General features: G+C 38.1%; 1 protein-coding gene across 4 annotated transcripts in view; it reads left to right on the forward strand.

Moving 5' to 3' along the window:
• KCNQ1 (potassium voltage-gated channel subfamily Q member 1) overlaps positions 1–22575 on the forward strand; it is a 519714-nt gene that overhangs the window by 357048 nt on the left and 140091 nt on the right. For all 4 annotated transcript variants that reach the window (XM_067540610.1, XM_067540611.1, XM_067540612.1 and 1 more), the window contains one exon: positions 15488–15563. In XM_067540610.1, coding sequence (XP_067396711.1) covers positions 15488–15563 — 76 coding nt within the window. The remainder of the gene's footprint in view (positions 1–15487; positions 15564–22575) is intronic.

Consider the following 22575-nt stretch of genomic DNA (forward strand, 5'->3'; position numbering starts at 1 on the left):
GAAGCTGGTCAAACAGCTGAGGTTTTAGACATTTTCAGGATTGTGTTGACCTCAGTTTTTTTACTATTTTAATTTTCATTCAGACCTTATGTATTAGTGTTCATATGGTACAAGGAAGAAATTCTAGGGAAAGGGTTAAGAGCAAGTTTTTTCTTCATCTGTTTTAAATCCATAAATGTGAGTCCCTGTGCTGTTTCTAGGTTTCAAATTACTCTGTGATTTATAGGGAAAGGCTGTTCTCCGCAAGTTAAAATCCCATGTGTTTCTCCACAATTGTAAAGCAACAAATCTTTGAAAACGCTTCCAGTTTTTAAAGTTGCCGTTTTGAGCTACATTTCTAACTTTCTTTTGCTCTTGTGATGCTATTAGAATGAGAAAGAAAACCCCCATGTCACCGTCCCATCCAACCTGGCTTTTGAGATACTTGTTTCAGCTTTCACGAACTAAAACACTTGTTTGCAAGAGATTTATTTTATTGTCCTCTCTCACTTTTTTCCTCAGAGGATACACTCACCAAAAAGTGTAGCTGCAAGGCGACACATTTATCCTTCGGTGCAAGCTATATCCAAAACCCCAGTAGAGACAGTGGGCCAAAATCTGTGCTACTCTAACAACCCATGCAATCTCACTGAATTCTGACATTTTATGAGATGTAAATCAGTGCAGAATTTGGCCTTTTTTTTAAAAAAAAAAACACAGGATATATTTCACACAGCCATGAAATAGCACATGGACTTAGGGGTCACAGAGAGGCTTCAATGATGTTGCCACCACCTTCCCTTTTTTGTGGCTAAATGGGAGAAGAGATCCCAATACTTCATTATGTGTATGGAAAAGGTTTAGTACCACTGAAACAGCATTATCCATGTCCCTCCCCCTTCAATTTTTTGTAAAGGTAAATGTGACCATTCAAGGTGGTGGTTGTTTCCTTTCTGATATTTTTCTCTCATGACTCCTCTCATTGTAATAGCAAGGCTGGCTGCGGGGCAGCTGGGTAATATGTGGAGGGTTGGGGAGACCATGGCCAATCATCATTATATGAGTAGTTTCATTTGCCTAGAACCGCTGGGTATCGTCAAGCCTTCAATTGCGGTGCCTTGCTGGAGCAACACAGAGAAGCTAGAGTGTAACAGTGAATCTGGCCCCTTCACTGTCATTTGTTTGTATGAAGTAGGAAATCTCTTTGCCTCTCTATTTGCCACAATTAAAAGAAAAAAATTATTGGGGCAGGAGGAAGAAAATTGAAGGAGGCTCTGGCTGGAGCCATTATGTGTAATTTAATAAGAAGCAATGCAGTATTGTTTTGACTTAGCACAACTCCCCGGTGAACTACTTTAGCTGTTGATACAATAAAGAATTCCTCCTTTTGTCGCAAAGCAAGAAAGGTTCAATAAGATTTTAACTGGAAGTAGCATTACATAGCAAGTCTAAATTAAGATGTGGGAGGCAGGATATTTTTGAAAAAAACATGGTAAAAACAAACTACACTATGCAGCAAAAGCAAACATCCAAAGCCCTCTTGATGAGTCTGGTTCAAGGCCTTGGTGTGATAAGGTCAGCATTGACCCTGTATTGCAGGTTTCAGTTGAATAGTTTATGTAATGTGTTCAGTGAGTGTATAGTAGGTGTCCTAGACCATGCAATTTAAGATTAAACACAATGGGCCAAATTCCGACTTGGGGTGAATGGGTGGAACGCTCATGGAAATCGCAGGGACAAATTCAACAGAGAGGTAGGTTGTGATATAAGCTACATATTCTGTAGTAAAGTCATGTAACTTGCACCAATTTGGCATTCAAAGGATATTCAGTACAATTGGGCCAAGGCCATAGATGGAGCACCAAACCGGAGGGTATAAAACAGGTATGAAAGCGAGGGCTGCTTTCTCTTATACTGGTATCATCCATTAGTTTTCCTGCTACATACCTTTTACTCCCTTCGTATGTAAGTTACTCCCATTCTGCACATCCACTGGAGCCAAATAGATGCAAACTACACTACTTTACCACTTATACCCTTTTCTGACCATTTATGAAACATTTTTATCATCGCTGAATTTGGCCTATTGTGCTCCCATATAAGTAAAATTTAGGAGTTACCATTTCTGCTGGAGGAGGAAGTGAAAGCATTTTTAAAAGAAAAATATATTCTTAATCAGTAGATGCAAAATAATGTGGATATACAGAGGGTTTTCATGAAATAAAGTTACAGCCCTGTTACACTCTATCCTAAGTCTCCATAGAAGAAGAGCTTAATTTTGCCAGGCCAAGGTTAGGAGCGCCATGAACTATTTACTAACTATAATGGCACTCATATCCATTTAGTTTAGAAATGTTTGGCCTTAAAATAACTTTAAAAAATGTATTTCTTCTGACTTAACATGTTGTAGACAGAGAAGATATGTGGGCACCATGTGATTTGATATCAGGAAACTTGCCTGAATAGAAATGAGTGACTATATCTCTGATAAAATAAGATCTGGTTCATATCTTTACCCCAAACCCTAACTCTGTGGAGTGAAAAAAAAATGATTATTTTCTTTTCAACTTTTGGTTTGTTTTGTGCAGTCCTGGTGCCAGGAGTGGAAGCAGCAGTGTCAAAATATATACCAGAGACTGTTCAGGAAGTACAAGAAATCTCATGAGAGAGTCTGCTCTCACCAGATTTCCAGCCCAAGCTTTCACAGAGAGGGCCACGTTCTCTACTGGTGTAATTGGGTGGAACTCCAATGAAATCACTCCATTTAGTTCAACAGAAAGTTTGGCCCTGCAAAACTGTATATGACCTTACCTATAGTGTTTGCACCTCATCGGCACTTAAAATAGTCAGATGTCCTTCACTAAATATACAAGAACTAATATAAGCAGAGCAGATAAATTAAGTCTCATTTTAAAATGCAACCTATTTTTAGTCTGTTTTAAAGCTCCAGATGATATGAAGAATATTCGGTAAAATACAACAGAGCTTGTGCTTTCTAGTTGGTTTTAAAATATTTTGTATTCTGTATAAATGTGTCCCCTGCAGACCAGTTCAAGAACTGAACAGTGTGCTCTGATAGGATTCCTGTTCTGTTCTCTTTAGCTAGGAGATGGTGATTGTAATAAAGGACTTTGAGAGTGTGCTGTAATATAGAGGGAAAACTGAGGGGGAACAATAAGGACACAGGAAAAGACAGAAGACACACAGCACTATAATTGAGAACAGTCATCAGATGGGTTTATCTTGTGCAAGCTCTTTCCCAACCTCTCAGTACCATGAAAATATTTCTCAGAACCTTATTCTTGGAAGATTCAACTGTAAAATGACCAGGACTGGAGTTCCTTACCCAATTCTGTCACTGTGCTGCAGTATAAATGAGAAGCTGCATTGTTAAAGAGAGATTGTGCTTCAGATAAGACATTAAACCGAGATCCCCAGTGTCCTGGCCAACATTCCCTTACAAATACCTTTTGTGCTTTGTGTTACCTATTGCTGAGCTCATGCTGGCTGCCACATTTGCTTGCGTAGGCCTAGATTCACAAAAACACTTAAGTACATAGACTCATAGACTTTAAGGTCAGAAGGGACCATTATGATCATCTAGTCTGACCTCCTGCACAACGCAGGCCATAGAACCTCATCCACGCACTCCTGTAATAGACCCCTAACCTATGACTGAGTTATTGAAGTCCTCAAATCATGGTTTAAAGACTTCAAGGTACAGAGAATCCACCAGCAAGTGACCTGTGCCTCATGCTGCAGAAGAAGGCCAAAAAAAAATCCTAGGGCCTCTGCCAATCTGCCCTGGGGGCAAATTCCTTCCTGACCCCAAATATGGTGATCAGCTAAACCCTGAGCATGTGGGCAAGACTCACCGGCCAGACACCTGGAAAGAATTCTCTGTAGTAATTCAGAACCCATCCCATGCTAACGCCCATCCCTGCTTTAAACTGCATTCAGGCATAAGATTAAGTGGCATTGAGTTAAGTTAAGCAAATCTTAAGTGCTGTTCTAAATAGATATGCTTTCCTGAATCACTGTCATATCACCAACTATCATTAATATCTTATAAAACATTTTATAATCTTCAGTGTGAAAGATGATCTACAAATTTGTTCTCTTCTGAAAATGCTGTTTATTAGCAAGTACTCGGTTTTTACTATTTTTTAACCAAAGATATTAAAACATGTCTTTCTATGATTTCCAAAGACAACATTATACTGTACATTTCATGCATATGGTGCTGCTTTGTCCTCACATGTGCTAAGCAACCACAAACAAAGCTATACAATTCATCTCTTAAGTAAAAGGCAATTGAGATTGATAAAATACATAAGTGATTTCTGACTTAAATCCATATTAAGTTTGGGTTGTTTTTAAGGGAGCAGAAGTGGAGATTGATGTCACATAGAAAGAGGAGTGCATTGAAGACAGGGCCAAATTTCCAGTTTGGCACAGTAGACATGTGCCTAAGGGGTACCAGCATTCTAGGGGCGCCTAAACAGTAGCGGATTACCACATGGGCCAATGGGTCCTGTGCCCAGGGGCCCCAGCCAATTTGGGGGCCCTGCACAAGCACCAGAATTCTGGCCCCACCCACTGCTCCTGCTCCTCTCTCCTGGGACCCCACCACCCTGCTCCTCCTTTTCTCCCTGGGGCCCTGTCCCCTGACCAGGCTGGAAGCCAGAGCCCACGGGTGAGCATATTCCTCCTGCACAGAGCTGGCCAAGTCAGTTGCTCCAGCCCCTATCTCCCCCATCGCTGTTGCCCCCCCCAACGCAGAAAACACAAAGGTCAGCTGTAGTCAGGACAGGTGCTGAAGATGCTGTGCCCAGGAGCGCATAAGGTATAAATCCGGCTCTGATTGAAGGGATACTGTTGGGTTAAAATTAATATATTTTCAGAAACAGATTTCCTTACCTGTTACGAATGGAACTGGGAGAATACTGGGGAAAATCCCACAAATATTAATTCACATTTTTTACTAATTTCCTTTAAGGTCAGAAGGGACCATTATCTCCTGCACATTGCAGGCCACAGAACCTCACCCACCCACTCCTGAAAAAGACCCCTCAACTCTGGCTGAGTTACTGAAATCCTCAAATCCTGGTTTAAAGACTTCAAGTTACAGAGAATTCACCATTTACACTAGTTTAAACCTGACTCATGCCCCATGCTGCAGAAGAAGATGAAAAATCCTCAGGGTCTCTGCCAATCTGACCTGGGGGAAAATTCCTTCCCAACCCCAAATATGGCCATCAGTTAGACCCTGAACATGTGGGCAAGACCCACCAGGCAAATACCTGGTAAAGACTTCTCTGTAGTAACTCAGAGCCCTTCCCCTCTTGTGTCCCATTTCCAGCCATTGGGGATTTTTGATACGGGCAGTCACCAATGGGCCACATGACATTGTAGACAGTCCCATCACACCATCCCCTCCATAAAATTATCAATATTCAGTGACTATTGTTTATTGGTGGAAATGTTAACCAGAAGATTGAGTTTGAAGTGAATATGGCAGAATTTTCTTGGAGAACTTGAATTATGAATTAGTAATCTGTAGTGTTCTCATGGGTAGAGAAACCATTGCCTTCCCCTAATCAGGGAACAGAAATAATATAATGTGATCTATATGTCTACTCAAAACTGGTCGTATTTCTAACATTAGGTATGTGCAACAAACTACTCGTGCAAACTATACACCAAGAATTCATCACAGAATTTATTTATTGGTGATACTGAATGATTCAGTGTTTGGAATAACAAATGCATTTGAGATAAAAATAAGCTGTTCATGGACAATTTGCAAACAGAAAAAGGCTAATTTCATAACAAAATTGCTTGCCCAGATCTAATTATTAATAACACAGTTAATTATTAAAGCAGAAAGAACTAAAATCTAAGTTACTTTTCATCACTTATGCGCTATTTATTTTTTGCATTTAACTCAGTGTGATCATAGAAAAAATAAACTAATCAATTTCATTTGTGTTTGTAGTCAGTTGCTAATCACATATTAACAGCAGACAGGAATGTTTGGGTTGCAAACACTAGAAGGGAAAGTTGCTCCTTTAAAAATAAACAGTTTCCATAAGTTTAAAAAGACTATAGAAACATTTCACTTAATGTTAGGCTTGGTCAAAGCCTGTTTTCACTAAATCTAAATTTTGGACCCATATGTCCTGACAGTGTCGTACTTTTCCAACACTTAGGGGCAGCTTTCAGTAATACATCTTCAAGATGTTTTAATGAATCATTTATGGGTGAAGTTCTTTGCTGAGCTCTCTTAATAAACAAATCATAAAGATTCTTACAAAAGTCTACTTTCTTAAATATCTGAAGTAAATAATGGTTGCCAAGTTTCAACCATGAATAATAAGAATAAAAGGAAGCAGGGTAGCATGCATTGTTTTCAATAGCCAGTTACTCTGATTTCAGTCTCTAGTACTGTCGTCGAGCTTTTCCTGTTATATAATGTATGAAGATGCAACTTAATCCATTTCAACCCATCACATTTAAAACATTGCTCAATAATGAGCAGCTCCCTCAAACATAATGTGCAAGGAATGACAGAATGTGTGAAAAGACAAGAATAACCTTGGCCCATAGCAAATTCTATACTGAAAGCCTCTAGAGAACAAATGATGAAAGATTTCATTAGACTTAAATGCACTAATGAAATGGCTTTAATGTAGGTATTCTGAAACTCTTCCACTGGATTTTGTTACAAGGAACAATTTTCTGTGCCTGTGTGGAAAATATATTCCAGTTCACTTGCAAAGTGTATTATTAAAATCTGATGTGTTAAAGATAAAGTTCAAGTCTAAATAAAGATTAGTGCCAAAAACTTCAAGCCAACCAACTTCAGACTTTGTTCTTAGTGCTTTATTTCTGTCTAAGGTCAGAAATCCAAGAAGACTGCAGAGAATTTAAATATGCTTGAAAACTGAACTAGACGTCAACTCAGTGATAGACTTATCGAAAAATGGGCAATTTATAAAAGATATAAATCTGTGACTCTCTCCTGCTAAATTTGAGTTCTTGGAGAGCTCATTCTGAATGGACAATGTTGAGCTTTAATCTCAGATAGTATCAGTGTCCATATACCTTGGAAGGACTGGAGAAACATTATGGTCCTGATGATGATATATTTTGCAAGTGAACAAAAAATACGAACAGTATCAATAGGAAATTAGCACCACCTTTTCCTTTGCCTCATTGCTGTAATATTTACATTAGTACTAGTTCCTGAAACAAGCATGTGAGCCAGTATTTAATGCAATTATTAAAGAATTTATATGAAACTGGGGAAGATTTTTTAAATATAATAAATACTGCCCCATAGTAAATTATGCAACTTTTAAAAAATAAACAGACAAACAAAATGCAAAATCAGAGAATGTGTTCCAAACATGTATGTCATGAAGACAGTGAAACAAATCAACAAAAGGCAGGAAATTCAAGGCTGCCAATCCATCCCCGAGCCCATGTTGTTATGAAAAACAAACAAACAAGGAAACCACACTGACGTGAGCTCAGGATGGAGTGACAGCTTTAAATTTGGAATTTCCTGGCTTTTTTTCTGAGTAGGGTATAACAACCTATTTTAAATAAGAACAAACAAGGGAAAGAAATCTCTTATGTAACATTGAAAATTACATACATTCTACCAGTTTACTACATATTTAGCAGCAGGTACCTATTAAATTGTGGCTGTTTAAATTCATCATGTAGATAATGTAGATAATTTTCTGTATCTTAATTAAGATGCATATTATTAAATTAGTAGAAAACTGCACACATGCAGTGGCCAATTCTATAGCATTGAATAATCCTTTAATTGTTTATTTTTATTGCCCAGTATTGTTATATGTCTATGTTATAGACTGACAACCTTTTAAAAATTTTCCTCTTTCTCCCTGAAAAATGTGGGGGGGTTTTCGGGTTTTTTTTTTTTTTAAGTACAAAGAAAAAGGCAAACCATTTAGTTTGCTTCCTTCCTCCATTTAATAAACCCATTTAGAGATTGCATTAAAAAAGACATCTTCATGAAGATTCTTTTTTAGACCTTGATCCTACAAAGCATCTTCCCATGGGGAGTCCCACTGATTCTTTTGCAGTATTGGGGCCTCAGTCCCCAGATATGCAGTCTAAACTGCTGGTGGACTCTTGCATCTGTGCAGAATCCCATTAACTTCACTGTTGATCTGTGTACATTTAGGATTGCAGGATGGGGACAATCCTTCATAAATGCACTGAAATTCTGTGAAACTGTGTTATAAAAAGATCATTTGGTCAAAGACATGTTTGATCTCTATTAAAGCAGATGGCTCCACCACAATATTTGCTAGGCATGATACATTTCTTACTAGCCAATCAGCATATGCTGTACAATTATCTAAGAATCTGCAGCCCTGATATTTTACTAAAGGGGTAAGGATATCATTTCAGCTTCAGAATTCTGATTGGCTAATGAAGAGTTTAGCATTCCTCCAAGTGGAACTTTCCAGTATAGCTGAGTAAGCTAATTGCAAAAGAGGAAAGGAAAGAAATAATGAAGAAAGCCCAACAGCATAGATTCTGTGGTATGAATTTCAACTTGTGTGTGATATGGATGCTTGAGCCACTAAGTTTTGTTGCAGGTTTTTCTTATCCCTGACTCCGATATTGTGAGGCATGCCTCCAACAGCCATGCATTATTACTTGATGTTCGAATGCAAATAAAAAGCCATGTTTGTAAGTGTCAGAGTATAAAAGCTCTTGGTTTGTGTTAATCCATTGGCCCTGCTGACCTAATATTGCTGTTAGCTCTCAAGGGATTATTAAAACTGCCCCTCTAAGGATGTATACCCAGTCAATTCAGAAGCATAATTCTCCTGGCATTAACAATTTCAATGTTATATTAGTTGTTCCAGAGCTCCATTCCATGTATGAAAGTGCAGTGGAAATCTCATGTGATCTTTGTGAGTGTAAGAATATATATTATTGAATGCAGCTGTGCTTCCATTACATTTAAAGGATTACAGTCAAATTGACATGACTGAATGTGGTGTAATACGTTGTTCATCAACTATTTGTGAAGGCATTTAGTGGGTAAACTGATTCTGATCTATCTTAGCAAAATGCACATGTGGTTTTCACTGATAAGCATAAATCCTTTAAAGAATAACAAGTGTACCTGTAATTGTGATGCACTTGCTTTCCACTATCATAGCCTGTGCATGTGGACGTTATACACAATTGTCAGTTCTGTTCAGACATGGGTGATGTTTTCATTTGTTTCCATTTTGAAAAGTACTAGTTTTCATGTGCCTTTTATAATGAAAAAATAAACATTAGTGCCTGGCATCGGACAAATAACCTTCATTTTTTCTTTTATTTTAACTGAGAGCTGATAATATGCTCCTAGACATACAAAGCATAAAGAAAGAGAATCTCTATGTAAGAGGCATACAATCTAAAGCCCAAATCCTGCAAACATTTAAGCACATGCTTAACTTTACAGATGTGAACAGTCCCACTGAACTTCAAGTTAGACAGCTATAATCAATGGGATTATTCACATCTGTAAAGTTAAGCATGTGAATAAAAGTTTGCAATATCAGGGCCTGTGTTAAACAGATCTGTTTGCAATTGTCAATGACATTCCTTTTTGTTGCCAACTCTCGCAATTTCCTTAAAGCCTCAGTTGCTGAAATCATGATATTTCATGAGAATCTCAGCTTTCATTTAAAACAACAAAAAAAGGGTTTCTGGCCCTTATAGTTGTGGAGAGAGGCTTGAAAACATGAAGTAAGTGCACCCTTAAAGACTCAGAAAGCCAGAAGGTGCCAATGTTTATTTTATTTATTTAGATCTCATGATTTTTAAGCTAGTCTAATTCTTTTCAGGGGATGGACTCAATTTTTGAACATTTGAGTTGGCAATACTGAGACAATTGTGCTGTTTTCTAAATTTTTTTATTGTAGCCTTTTAAATTAGGAACATTAAACTTGTTTACAAAGGTGGTTCAAATGATTGTTAAAGGGATACAGAGTCTTTCATCTCTACAGTATGACACCAATTCATTTCCAATTAGATTGACAGTGACTGAAAATCATTAGCTTGCTGATGGTTGCTCAGTCAGCTTTGTGAAATACATTTTTGGTCAGGATACAAGACCATTGTCACAATTGACACCAAGTGACAGCCCCAATATTATGGCTTTATGATGGAATATGATTACAATATCCTTCCCACCTCTTGAGATGATCCTGACAACAATCCTACAGTGCATTGTAAGCTTTCCATATGCCACTGCAACTGTCATGCTGTACCTCTGCAGTGGAAAGAACACTTTAGCCATCAGAATTGTCTTTCACCAACATTACATTCACTTAAATAAAGAAAGGGAGGAGTTCACAGAAAGAGAGTAATATTACTGTGAAACATTGTTGGGAAAGAAAAAAGTGTTGCCTGGTTTCTGTCCAGCAAAATGCATGCTCGGATGTTACCTGAAGCCAGAGTCCGTGATTCTCCGAGGGTCTGGATTTTATGGGCATAGAAATGTTTAAACTTAATTTTAAGATGATGATGTGTTGAATGCTTCTCCATTATTAGGGGCACTCAAATATTTACTTGCAGGTCACCCCAGAGATATCCATTAAGTTCATGACAGTTAGACATAGAGTCTAATACGTAATACTAATACAGAGTTTTATGTAAATATACTTATGAAAGGAAAATGTCTTTTTTTTTAAACTCGGCTCTTCCTCCACTGACCCTACCCATGATATATTTATCAAACTTTTTGCCAAAGCAAGGCAAGTTCAAACATGTGCAATGTAGGGGCTAGATTTTCAAGAATGCCCAGCTCCCAATTAAAAGTGGTCAGATTTTCAGGAGTGTGCAGCTAGTCATGAAAATATTACTTACAGAATTATAATGTACTGGACAGTTTGTTGGCAAATATGCAAGTAGGAAGAAGTGCCCAAAATTATAGACATGCTAATATATCTACTGTCTGCCTAGAGATTACAGATGTGTTACAAATGGTCATACAATCAAATAGTATGAGTTAATGTTTAAACTCTAAATTTGCTAAAGCGTTTGTTACCAGTTTGCAAAAGACGTCAAACAACTGAGAATCATAACCTTGGCTACTAATTAAAATCCTTATTCCTTTCTTTCATTGCCAAAACATTTAATCTCGGGAAATAAGAGAGCCTTGTATGCAGGGAATTGGCTTTTTTCAGTGTTAGCAAAACAACAAGTGTTATGTGGGTGTTTCTAAAGTGTTTGTGGTGTAGAAGACTAAAATAAACATGTTTCAATGTTTTGTTTTCCTTTCATAAAAGTAAACATTAGCACTGACCAAAGATTGATTAAAAATGGCTGCGTTGGAGAACCATTTATGTTGTACATCCTGTAACCAAGAGAGACCTTGATGAATGGATACCTTATCATTCCAGTTAACCACCTCTCCTGATTAAGGGCCAAATTCTTCTCTTAGAGACAGGCTTGGGAATTCCATTGACTTCAGATGCAACCATGTGCATCGGTCTGAGAACAGAATTTAGTTCAAAGATAAGAGGCCTTTTAAAATACCCCAAATTAAATAAAATAAGGAACAAAAATATAATAAAATATTTTACTGCATTTCGTCTGTCTTCATATAATATTTATATGGTTACTTCTATATTTAGAGAACACAGCTTAGACTTTCCTACCTACAGTATTTCAGGCCAGTTTAAACATCAATTAACTCTTTGGTACCGTCCAAATCATTCCTGTTTAGCAAGGTTTTTTTTGTTTTTTGGGTGTTTTTTAAACAAAATGATTTATAATGGGCTTCTGATTACATGGAAATTGTAATACACACTGACACCCAGATAATTATCCAAAGGACGGATTGATAAATTTAGATAACATAAGACTACTGTTCACTATCATTAGGCTAAATTGGTTCACTGGGAATCATCCCAGTAAAGCTGCTGTCCCACTTAAAGGGAGCATACCTCTATTCCTGCTATCTTGAACCGTTTTTATTATTCATGATTTGGACTGTAGCATCTCGAAGCCCTTGTCATGGACCTAGGACTCCATTATGCTAGGCACTGCACAAGTTCAGAACAAAAAATCAGTTTGCATGAGCAGCACAGACCTCTGTACCTGTGCAGAGCCTCATTGAAAGACTTCAGTGGGGTACCAGAAGGGAACAGGCCTTCACAGATAGGAGTGCCAATATGGATAGAGGTCCTAGTACAGTTTTAAAGGGATTGTAGCTAAATGTTGGTTTAAATACATTAGCAAGACCATAGTTACTAGTAGAACTGGGGGGTGGGGCAGGGAATTTACATTATTGGTTTAAAAATAAATCACATTTGGGTTTCAGAAAAAGTTATTTATTTTCAGTGTTTACCTTATGTGGTGGGGCAGAAAAGGGGTTATAAAAATGAGAGGCAATTTTTACCAGGTGAAAAACCAGCATTTTTCTGGGAAAAGCTATTTTCATCGATAAATTGAACTGTTAATACAGCACCAGGACCAGATGGAATTCACCCAAGAGTTCTGAAGGAACTCAAATATGAAATTGCAGAGCTATTAACTGTGGTGTGTAACCTGTTGCTTAAATCTGCCTTTGTACCAGAATGACCAGAGGCTAGCTAACGTAACGTCTATTCTAAGAAAAGGCTCTAGAGGCGATCCTGGCAATTACAGGCTAGTAAGCCTAACTTCAGTCTTACGCAAATTGGTTAAAACTATAGTAAAGAACACAGTTATCAGACACATAAATAAACATGAGAAATTTGGGAAGATTCAACATCATCTTTGTAAAGGGAAATAAGGCCTCACCAATCTATTAGAATTCTTTGAGGGGGTCAACAAACATGTGGACAACGATGATCAAGTTGATATAGTGTACTTGGACTTTCAGGAAGCCTTTGACAAGGTCCCTCATCAAAGGCTCGTAAGCAAAGGAAGCAGTCATGGGATAAGAGGGAAGGTCCTCTCATGGATCAGTAACTGGTCAAAAGACAGGAAACAAAAGGTAGGAATAAATGGACAGTTTTCACAGTGGAGAGAGCTAAATAGCAGGGTCCCTTAGGGATCTGTACTGGCACCAGTGCTGTTCAACATATTCATAAATGATTTAGGAAAGGGGGTGAGCAGTGAGGTGGCAAAATTCGGAAATGATACAAAAATACTCAAGATAGTTAAATCCAAAGCAGACTGCGAAGAGATATGAAGAGGGATCTTACTGAAGTGGGTGACTGGGTAACAAAATGGCAAATGAAATTCAATGTTGATAAGTGCAAAATAAAGCGCATTGGAAAACATAATCCCAACTATACATACAAAATGATGGGGTCAAAATTAGCTATTACAACTCAAGAAAGAGATCTTGGAGTCATTGTGGATAGTTCCCTGAAAACATCTGTTCAATATGCAGTGGCAGTCAAAAAAACTAACAGAATGTTAGGAACCATTAGGAAATGGATAAATAATAAAACAAAAATATCATAATGCCACTATATAACCATAGTATACCCCACACCTTGAGTTCTGGTTGCCCCATCTCAAAAAAGATGTATTAGAACTGGAAAAGATGCGAACTAAGATGACAGAAATGATTAGGTATAGAACAGCTTTCATGAGAGGAGAGAGAAAAAAGACTGGGACTGTTCCATTTATAAAAGAGATGACAAGGGGGGCTATGATAGAGGTCTGTAAAACTATGAATGGTGTGGAGAAAGTGAATAGGGAAGTATTATTCACCCTTTCACGCAAGATCTAGAGGTCGCCCAATGATATTAATAGGTAGCAGGTTTAAAATAAACATAAAGAAGTACTTCACAAAATGCACAATCAACCTGTGAAACTCATTGCCATGGGATGTTGTGAAGGCCAGAAATATAACTGGGTTCAAAAAAGAATTAGATAAGTTCCTTAAGGATAGGTCCATCAATGGCTGTTAGCCAAGATGGTCAGGACGCAATCCCATGCTCTGGGTGTCTGTAAACCTCCAACTGCCAGAAGCATCTGGCACTGGCCACTTTCAGAGACAGGATACTAGGCTAGATGGACCATTGATCTAACCCAGTATGGTCAGTCTTATGTGCTGCATGAAAATGGTGGGTTTTCCAGATAGAGAGAGGAGCAAATTAGTGAACATTTGCAATATTGCCTAGAAGATGGAATTTCACCAATTACACTGTGAAAAAACTGTGTTTGCTGGAGGAAATGTGTGGCTACTCGTGAAAAAATCAGGTTACGTGTAGGGTTGACTAATACTGCTGAGCTGTGCTCTGCAAGAGACCCAAACATGTAAAGGACCTTGATGTGAGATGTTCCCATCCCATGGAGGGTATGAAGGCTGTCAGCTGAATACAAACAGAATGCACTATTTAGTAGCAACAAGAGTCTGCATATGTGTAAATATGGCTTTATAAACATAACCATTACTGATAATATTACAAAGAAATACATTTGGAAAATCTAAGGTTGACTCTGCTCTACTGCTTGTGCTCTTTAGTAGTTGGTGGAAGCATTGAATACTACTGGGATAAAAGTCAAAGTAGCCCAGTTTTAAATGACGTCTTTATAATGGGTAAGAACCTTTGTATGTTAGATTCACTCAAATCTATGTCTATAACACTAAGTGCTTTTCTTTGCTATAGCTGAAGAATAACAATTAAGAATAAATAATTTGAATAAATCATAAACAGCTTATCTGTTTAATTATAATTTTAAGATGAAAAATATATTTATCATAGTTTATAAGATATTTTAAAATATAATGAAAAGTATAAAGAAAAATCTATCATATTTTATAAACTATTTTAAATCAAGTATAATGTTTAATACTATGTGTGGTGAAAAAAAACCTCCTTATAGTGATCAGTTATTGTAATGTACTCAGGATTTCTAGATTCTATTTGTAGTTTGTAGGGTGGGGGAATTGTTCTTTTGTTTTCTGATCTTCCATATGTTACTTATTGTTAATGTTTCATACGCTGCTATAGTACCATTCATGCAGTTGACCATTCAAACATATTTTACAGTGATGGTTTTCCTAAAAAAACACAGTGCAAGTGGAGGAAAACTTGCAAAGGAGTTGGACAGAAAAAGCTATACTATAGGCTACAATACTAGGGTGCTAGTATATAAAAAAGAAACCTGAGAGCTAAAGCTCTAAATGCCCACGTCTGGGTCTTCTGAGAAAGAGAGAAAGCAGGAAAGATGGGAAGGGGTTCACTTGACACAGGGAGAGATTCATATGGTCACCACTTAACATTGTGCAATACATTAAGTCCTAGCATACGTTGTAGAGATAAAATTCCAGATTTTAAAAGCTTTTTTGTGTGTGTGTGGTCTCCATAATGGTGTGTTGTGTCCACAGAAGGAATTGTCGCTTCTTGCATAAACATTCACTTGTTAGTGAAGCACTTACTGAAGGTTATTATCATTATTATATGGCTGGAGATGCTCTCTTTCACCCAATTTACTCGTCTCATTTTTCCTACAGGCTGCGAGAACACCACCGTGCTGCCATCAAGGTGATACGTCGGATGCAGTACTTTGTGGCGAAGAAAAAATTTCAGGTGAGTTTTGAACAGAGAGCAAGATTTCTAAAGAAACCCTTTTATGCTTCTGGCTTATTGTTTCTTTTATAAATTTAAGGAAAAGAGACTAGCACAATTCATTTCAGTAATGGTGAGTCACACCCACTATTCTCTTCCTGCTTGAATAGGGTGGTTGTTTAGCAGCAGGTTAGTCAACTGTGGACACACTGGGAATAGGCTAAGCTGCTGAAATGCAGCCTGAATTAAAATGTTGTTTTCTGCTAATGGACTTGACCTTTCACCTGCTGTTATCTCTGTCTCCTTCTTGCAATGCAAACATTCTCATATGTCTTCATTAATTCTGAGTTGTATGTTACTGTCATGCTGACTCAGTAGGTTTAGAGATTAAAATACTACCTTAACCTTGTTTTCTATCTCATTCTTAATGTTAATGAAGTGCTGATAAGGGGTAGGGATGGAAATTTGTTAGCACACTGCAAGGTTTCTGCTTTGTTTCTCTTGCCCCTCCTATAGAGGTAAGAAACCCCTTCAAAGTTCATAAGATAATCAGTTAGCTCTACTCCTACAGCCTACTTTGACATTTCTTCTGTCTCATTTCAGCTGCTGGTATTTTGAATACTTAAGCATTTAACAGTAGCTAATTAACTTTGGCCTGATCAACATAAAAAGTTGCACCTGTCTGTCAAAGGTGTGTTTTTTAAACCAATTTACTTAACCCAATAGAAACCCCCGTGTCAACACTCTGATTTAAAATAGCTTGTATCAGTAGTTCACTAATGGAAGTCACTGGGTTTTGTGCTTTTATATTCCTTTGGTCCTTTTGCAAATCTCTCCTGATGCGATTTAGCCTCAGGTCAAAAGTTTGTGAAAAGTTCCAGCAAAAATGGTTCAGCTGTTTCTAAGAACAAGATTAGGGAAATATCCAGTGTTTTGCCATATTAAAAATAATTCTTACAAACATTTATTTGAGATGCTCTAGTTCCTCCATATTCTGGGACAGGGACTTGAAATTTGAAGGGGGTTCGTCCTGGTGTCAAGGATATGCTTTTTTTGCTGTTCCAGTGAGGAATTGCCTGAATTTGGCCAATTATATAAAGCTTTGATTACCCACATTCCAAAATCTGATTGTGACCCTAATTACTGAACCATTCCTCTCATAGTTTTAGACCCTAAAAGTATTTGTCATGGGGTTAACTAAGTGGCTTAGGCCATGACTGTACATACAGCGCTGCAGCAGCGCAGCTGTACCGATTAAAGCTGTGACGTTGCAGCACATCTGGTGAAGACAGTCTATGCCAATGGGATTGAGCTCTCCTGTTGGCATAAAAAGCAGCCGAAGGCTATCTCCGGCTGACATAGCACGGTGCACAGGATCACTTAGTTATGTCACTGTAATTTATGTCACTTGGAGTGTTTTTTTCACACACACCTGAGCAGCACAAGTTACGTCAACATAGGCTATAGTGTAGACGTAGCCTTAGAAACAATAGTTCCACACCATGTATCTACCTCCCACCTGGGATTTTTCAAAAACAGATTTTGAAAATGCCTGAATATCTTGTGCCACATCATCCACCTGGCAAGTAAACTAAAGTCCCCTGCACCAGATCACTTGATGGAAGCTGGAAAAAAATTGGACTGAATAGACATTATCAGACACTGGACTTCATACTTGAAACTTGGTTGTGCTTAGTGCTCCCTTTGCTAACCTGACTCTTCCATTCTTCTGTATGTTTTCCCCTCTGTAAGAAAACATGTTCCAAGCTATTGATCCAATCCCATAAGGATGTCCTGTATCCTTCCCAGCATTTGTAGTTATTCTTGAACAATTAGTCTTAGCCATTCAAAACGAACCAAACATTGTAAGTTTACATCTAAATGAAATATCTCTTAAATCCGTCCTATATGCTAATAATATGCTGCTTTTTGTGTCTGAAGCAGGATCTTCCAATAAGGTTTTATTTGGAGTTGTCCTAAACTTCCCAATAATCTCTGATTACAAAATTAGGAGTTGGTTTTCAAAGAAGTCCTAAGGTATTTAAGGTAATTTTTTTAAAGAGTACAAATCCCATTGAATTTCAATGGGATTTATGCTCCTAAAACTATTAGGTGCTTTTGAAAACCTCCGACTGAATAGGGAGAAATCAGACATTCTTTCTTTGACTGTATATTGTAAATCTACATTGTTCTATTGTACGCCCACAAACTGGAGCCCTAAGGGTGTAAAAAGTTTAGAGTTAAATATGCACCAGCTATTAACTCTGCAGTTTCTCTTAGCCAGGCCAACCCAATATTCAGATTAATCCAATATTGAATGATGGCACTCTTGAAGGCTAACATGGTAAGAATGTTTAGAATTAGGGCTGATAAAACATTTTTCATAAAAACTGTTTTTATGAAATTTTTCTGCAAAAAGTGTCTGCTTTCTGTCGAAAATGTAGGCTTTTGTTGTTGAAAATCAGTATGTTATAAAATCAAAATTTTCATTTGAGTTCACTGGGACTACTTGTGCTTAAAGTTAACTATTTAGGTACTGATCTTGCAAACACTTATTTTTGTAAGGCTACATCCATAAGTGTGATATAGGAAGAATAAAGAAAATGCTCCAAATGTATCCAAAATATCCCTATGCAGCAAGGTTCTTATGCTGCACCGTACGTATTCAGGATACATCTGTCTATCAAATTTTGTGTAGATACATACTGTTTTTGAAAAAGATATCAGTCAGCAATGGATGGTTGGATTGCCAAGGAAAAATGTCAACCAGAGCCCAGTTTCATCTGACGAAGTGGGTTGCAGCCCATGAAAACTTATGGTCACAGAAATTTGTTAGCCTTTAAGGTGCTACAGGACTCTCGTTGTTTTTTCTGTATACAGACTAACACGGCTACCCCTTTGGAACAGTTTCAAAGACTTTTTGTTAAAAAGTTATAAGAAGAAACCAAATGGAGACCACATAGATATTTCAAATGGTTTGAAAAGTAACTATGTGAAATATCACACCAAAAACCACCTCCTTTTTGAGTAGAGCAGAAATGTATGCTCCATTTCAAAGCCATTTTAGATCACAACCCTCTAAATATAATGGCATTTGTAGGCACCATCACAGAGATTAATATTCTTTCCATAGTGGTTTTTAAGCCATTCTATAGGAGATTATTCTCTGAAAAAGTCTGTAGGATTGTTTAAAATTGTGTAGAAAATTCTTTCACCCCTTAGTAGAGGACCAGCACAAGTCCTGTGCACCATTTAGGTGCTGTACTGTCTCCACAGGGGTCAAGATGTCACTGTTGAGGAAAAGTTCTACAGAATTTAGTAGAGAATGGTATTTTGAGGGATGAAAAGGAACATGGTGGTGCCTTAAATCTTACTCTACCCCTCTGCACAAGAGTGAATTTCATGCAGCAGGAATAAATTAGTCACTTCTAGTCCAGCCTGGTTTATCCAGCATATAATTTACTTTCAAAGCTCTGTTTAATTAATTCATGAGCTTAAAACAATTTTTTACATCCTATTACAACTGTGAAAGCTTTCAAACTCCTGGACTGAAATTTATGTGCACTGACACAAATCTGATGCACACAAAGAGTACGAGAGAGCAGGACATGATCCCGGAGTTCTAAATCTAATTTTTTTTTAATCTATTTTATTTCAAGTAAATTTTCTGTTGAGTAAATCAGTCTTCTGCAAAAATATCTTTCATTCATGCACTGTAGTATCTAAAATGAAAAATCTGCTGTACATGGTGTACAAAGCTAAAAATACAGCTCGGGGTTCCAGTGATGACATGAGGAACTAGTATCTCTGTTGTGGTTTATAATGATGTCACCAGAAGCCCTTGATGTATTTATAGCCTTATAATTCAAAGTCTTACCATTTACTGGACTGTATTTTAAATATAATTCAGTTACCTTGCTATCAATCAGGAATTGTGTATGTAATCTTCTATAATCACTGCACAGGGCTCTGGAAAACAAAATAGTTCAAAGCAACTTGTACTTCAAAGGATGTTGCACACTCTTGTATTTGATTGTTTGGTTGTGCTTCCCAGAAACTCCGTTAGTATTAGCTTCCCCTCTTCCTTTCCCCAGTTTATCTCCTGGAGAACTGCTCTGTGCATGCAGCTGCTGCACACACAGATAATAAGGAACAACAGTTTGCAGCTGTGCCCACTTTTAATGTTTGTCATTCACTCTTGTGTCTTCTGAAAACTCTCTTCTTGAATTTGATGCAAAAATCCTTCCTAACTGTGACATACCAGGTTATGATCCAGACTAATGAGTAGCTGTGTCATCCCTGTCCTGTAGCCTGTGGTTACAGGCCCTTTACAATGCTTTGCTGCTCACAAACAGCCTCCAGCATGTAAGTCGTTCCGAGATACGTCAGTGTGTGTGCAACAGCCAGTCAACCAGCCACAATTTAACAGCCTTGAAAATTACCACAGGGTGACCCCAACACACTCCTAGTGCCAGATTCCCTCCCCGCAAATTGTATGTCCTGTACTGCCCAGCCCTCTCCTGGACAGTATGAATATATTCAGTCTGTTACTCCTTTAAGGGAATAATATGCACTCAACTTGTTATCCCAAATGCATTTACCCAGACACTTCAATTTGAACACACTGGATTATATAAAACAGTAACACAAATTTATTAACTACAAAGAGAGAGATTTTAAGTGAGTACAAGTAACGAGGCATAAAAGTCAGAAATGGTAATGACAAATAAAAATGTTTACTAATGCCCAATTGAACAGATTTATTAGATTGAAGCAAAATTTCTCACCACATGCTCCAGCAGATTACTGACCAAACTCTCAGGTCAGAACCCCTCCCCCAGAGTTCAATGCCTGCTTCCTTTGTCTTTTCAGGTGCAGTGAATATGATAGGCAGGGAGAAAGAAGGGGGTACCTCGGGGTGTTTTGTCCCTCCCTTTTTTAGCTTCAGTCCCCATTTTGCAAAACATTTCCAGTGTAGCCCCAGGGCACGAAGTTTTTATGTGGAAGGATATTCCCTGCTGGTTTTTTCACCTGTTTGAACTTCCTTTGTCTTCCTTTCCTTTTTGATGACATGCAAATTAAGCAGAGCACACATTCCTTTGTTTAGGACAGACCTGTTTGCCACCTTCTGTTTGGGCAGGGCTGTGGGGTTTGGAACATACATTAATAACATCATACAGGGAAATTTTATAACTTCACTTATAATGTTGCCACACACATTTTACCAGGACAATACTGACCAGCAAATTATGAGTTTTCAAATGATACAAGGCATACTTTGCACAAAGATTATTTCAGTAGTGTTTTGGGTGTTAATACAGTGGTGTATTCTGTCACACTACCATCAGTAACGTTCCTAATTAGCAAAGGGATGAAAATAAAACCGGATGAAAATTGAAAGCTTTTGGAACTGGCTTATACATGTGCTTTTCCAGTACTGTAGGCCTAATTGTTCTATTCCAACTTGCAAATTCTGTTTTGTCAACCAAGCTAACAAACCTTCAGAGTACGAAGTTATAATTATGGTAAGTATTTCCTCCTGAAAGATCATTTACTGTGTCAATTTTTCACATACCCACCCTATTAGATAAAGTAAGCACAAGATACTCTGCACTGACTGTTAAATATGCATTCCTACCTAGAAATGCAACTTAACTTTACACATACAATCTAAGGGCGTGTCCACATGTACAGCGCTGCTGCAGCACGTCTGGTGAAGATGCTGTATGCCAGCAGGAGAGAGCTTTCCCATCGGCATAATAAAACCACCTCCGTGAATGGTAGAAGCTATGTCAGCGGGAAAAGCTCTCCTACTAACATAGCACAGTCTATACCAGCGATTATGTTGCTGTAACTTAGGTCGCTCACGGGGGTGGTTTATTCATACCCCTGAATGACATAAGTTCTGCTGACATAAGCTGTAGTGTAGACATGGCCTAAATTCTTCACGCCTCCAACTTTGCTATTCCTTAGGTGAGTGAAGCAGCAGGGTAACTTAAAAAAGCAGGCTGTAACATACCTACTCATTTTGTTATCAGGCCTTCACATCCCAGTCCTGTGAGTGCAAGAAATGCAAGATTCGGCGTATTGTTTTCATTTCTGTTGAATTAAGCTTGTCCTGTAGATATGCAGTTCTGAGCATATAGTTTTCAGCCTTATTTTACCAGACTCTATTGTGTAAGATTATAGTGGTGTACTCACATTTTTGATAGTATTGTGTTCACAATATCAGTCCATGGGCAAGATAATCATCTAGTGCTAATTTGTGGGGTACGCGCATTTATACCATCTGTGGAACTTGTCCCTTTCTCTGTGGAATCTAAGGGGTACATCTACACTGCAATAAAAAGCTCTTAGCATTGAGTCTCAGAGTTGGCGTCAATTGACTCGGGCTCACAGGGCTTGGCCCACTGGGCTAAAAATTGCAGTGTAGACAATGAAGCACAGACTGAAGCACAGGATCTGAGACTCTTGCCCCTCCAGCCTGAGCCCAAACATCTACACTGTAGCCTGAGTGACCTGGAGTCAGGTTTGTTGTGAATTCTTCCATCCCTCTGTCCTTGCTCAGATGTAGATGTTGATATACTCATCCCTGCCTACTGTCACAATTCTGAAGTGACCCAAAACTACCTGAGTTCGTGGTTTGCTTTGGGAAATCGGACAGACTGAACCACAATTTCCTTAACGATGTGATTGAACTGAAAAAAGTAAAAATATTAAGAGAGAGATTTAAAAATGAGGTGACGAACTGTAGTGATTTGATAAGTTTATGGACTAAGAGAGGAAAAATTCAAGACAGTAAGGAAAACTGTTAAACCTGTTAGAAGCAGAACATAAGTCTTCTGAAGGTGTCCAGCCTTTGAAGACAGCTAAAAGCACTTAAGGGTGAATTTCTGCCCCGACCAGCAGTCCCGCACAAGCCCTATACAGCGCTTCAGTCTCACTTAAACCCTCAAACTAGGGTGATGTCACTCCAGAGAAGATCACTCTGTTTCCGACATCAACCTTTAAAAACTTCAGCTGTTTAAGTGTA

The sequence above is a fragment of the Emydura macquarii genome, unplaced genomic scaffold, assembly GCF_026122565.2.
Source record: "Emydura macquarii macquarii isolate MOO-44397 ecotype Brisbane River unplaced genomic scaffold, CSIRO-AGI_Emac_v2 contig_587, whole genome shotgun sequence".
NCBI classification, from domain to species: Eukaryota; Metazoa; Chordata; order Testudines; family Chelidae; genus Emydura; species Emydura macquarii.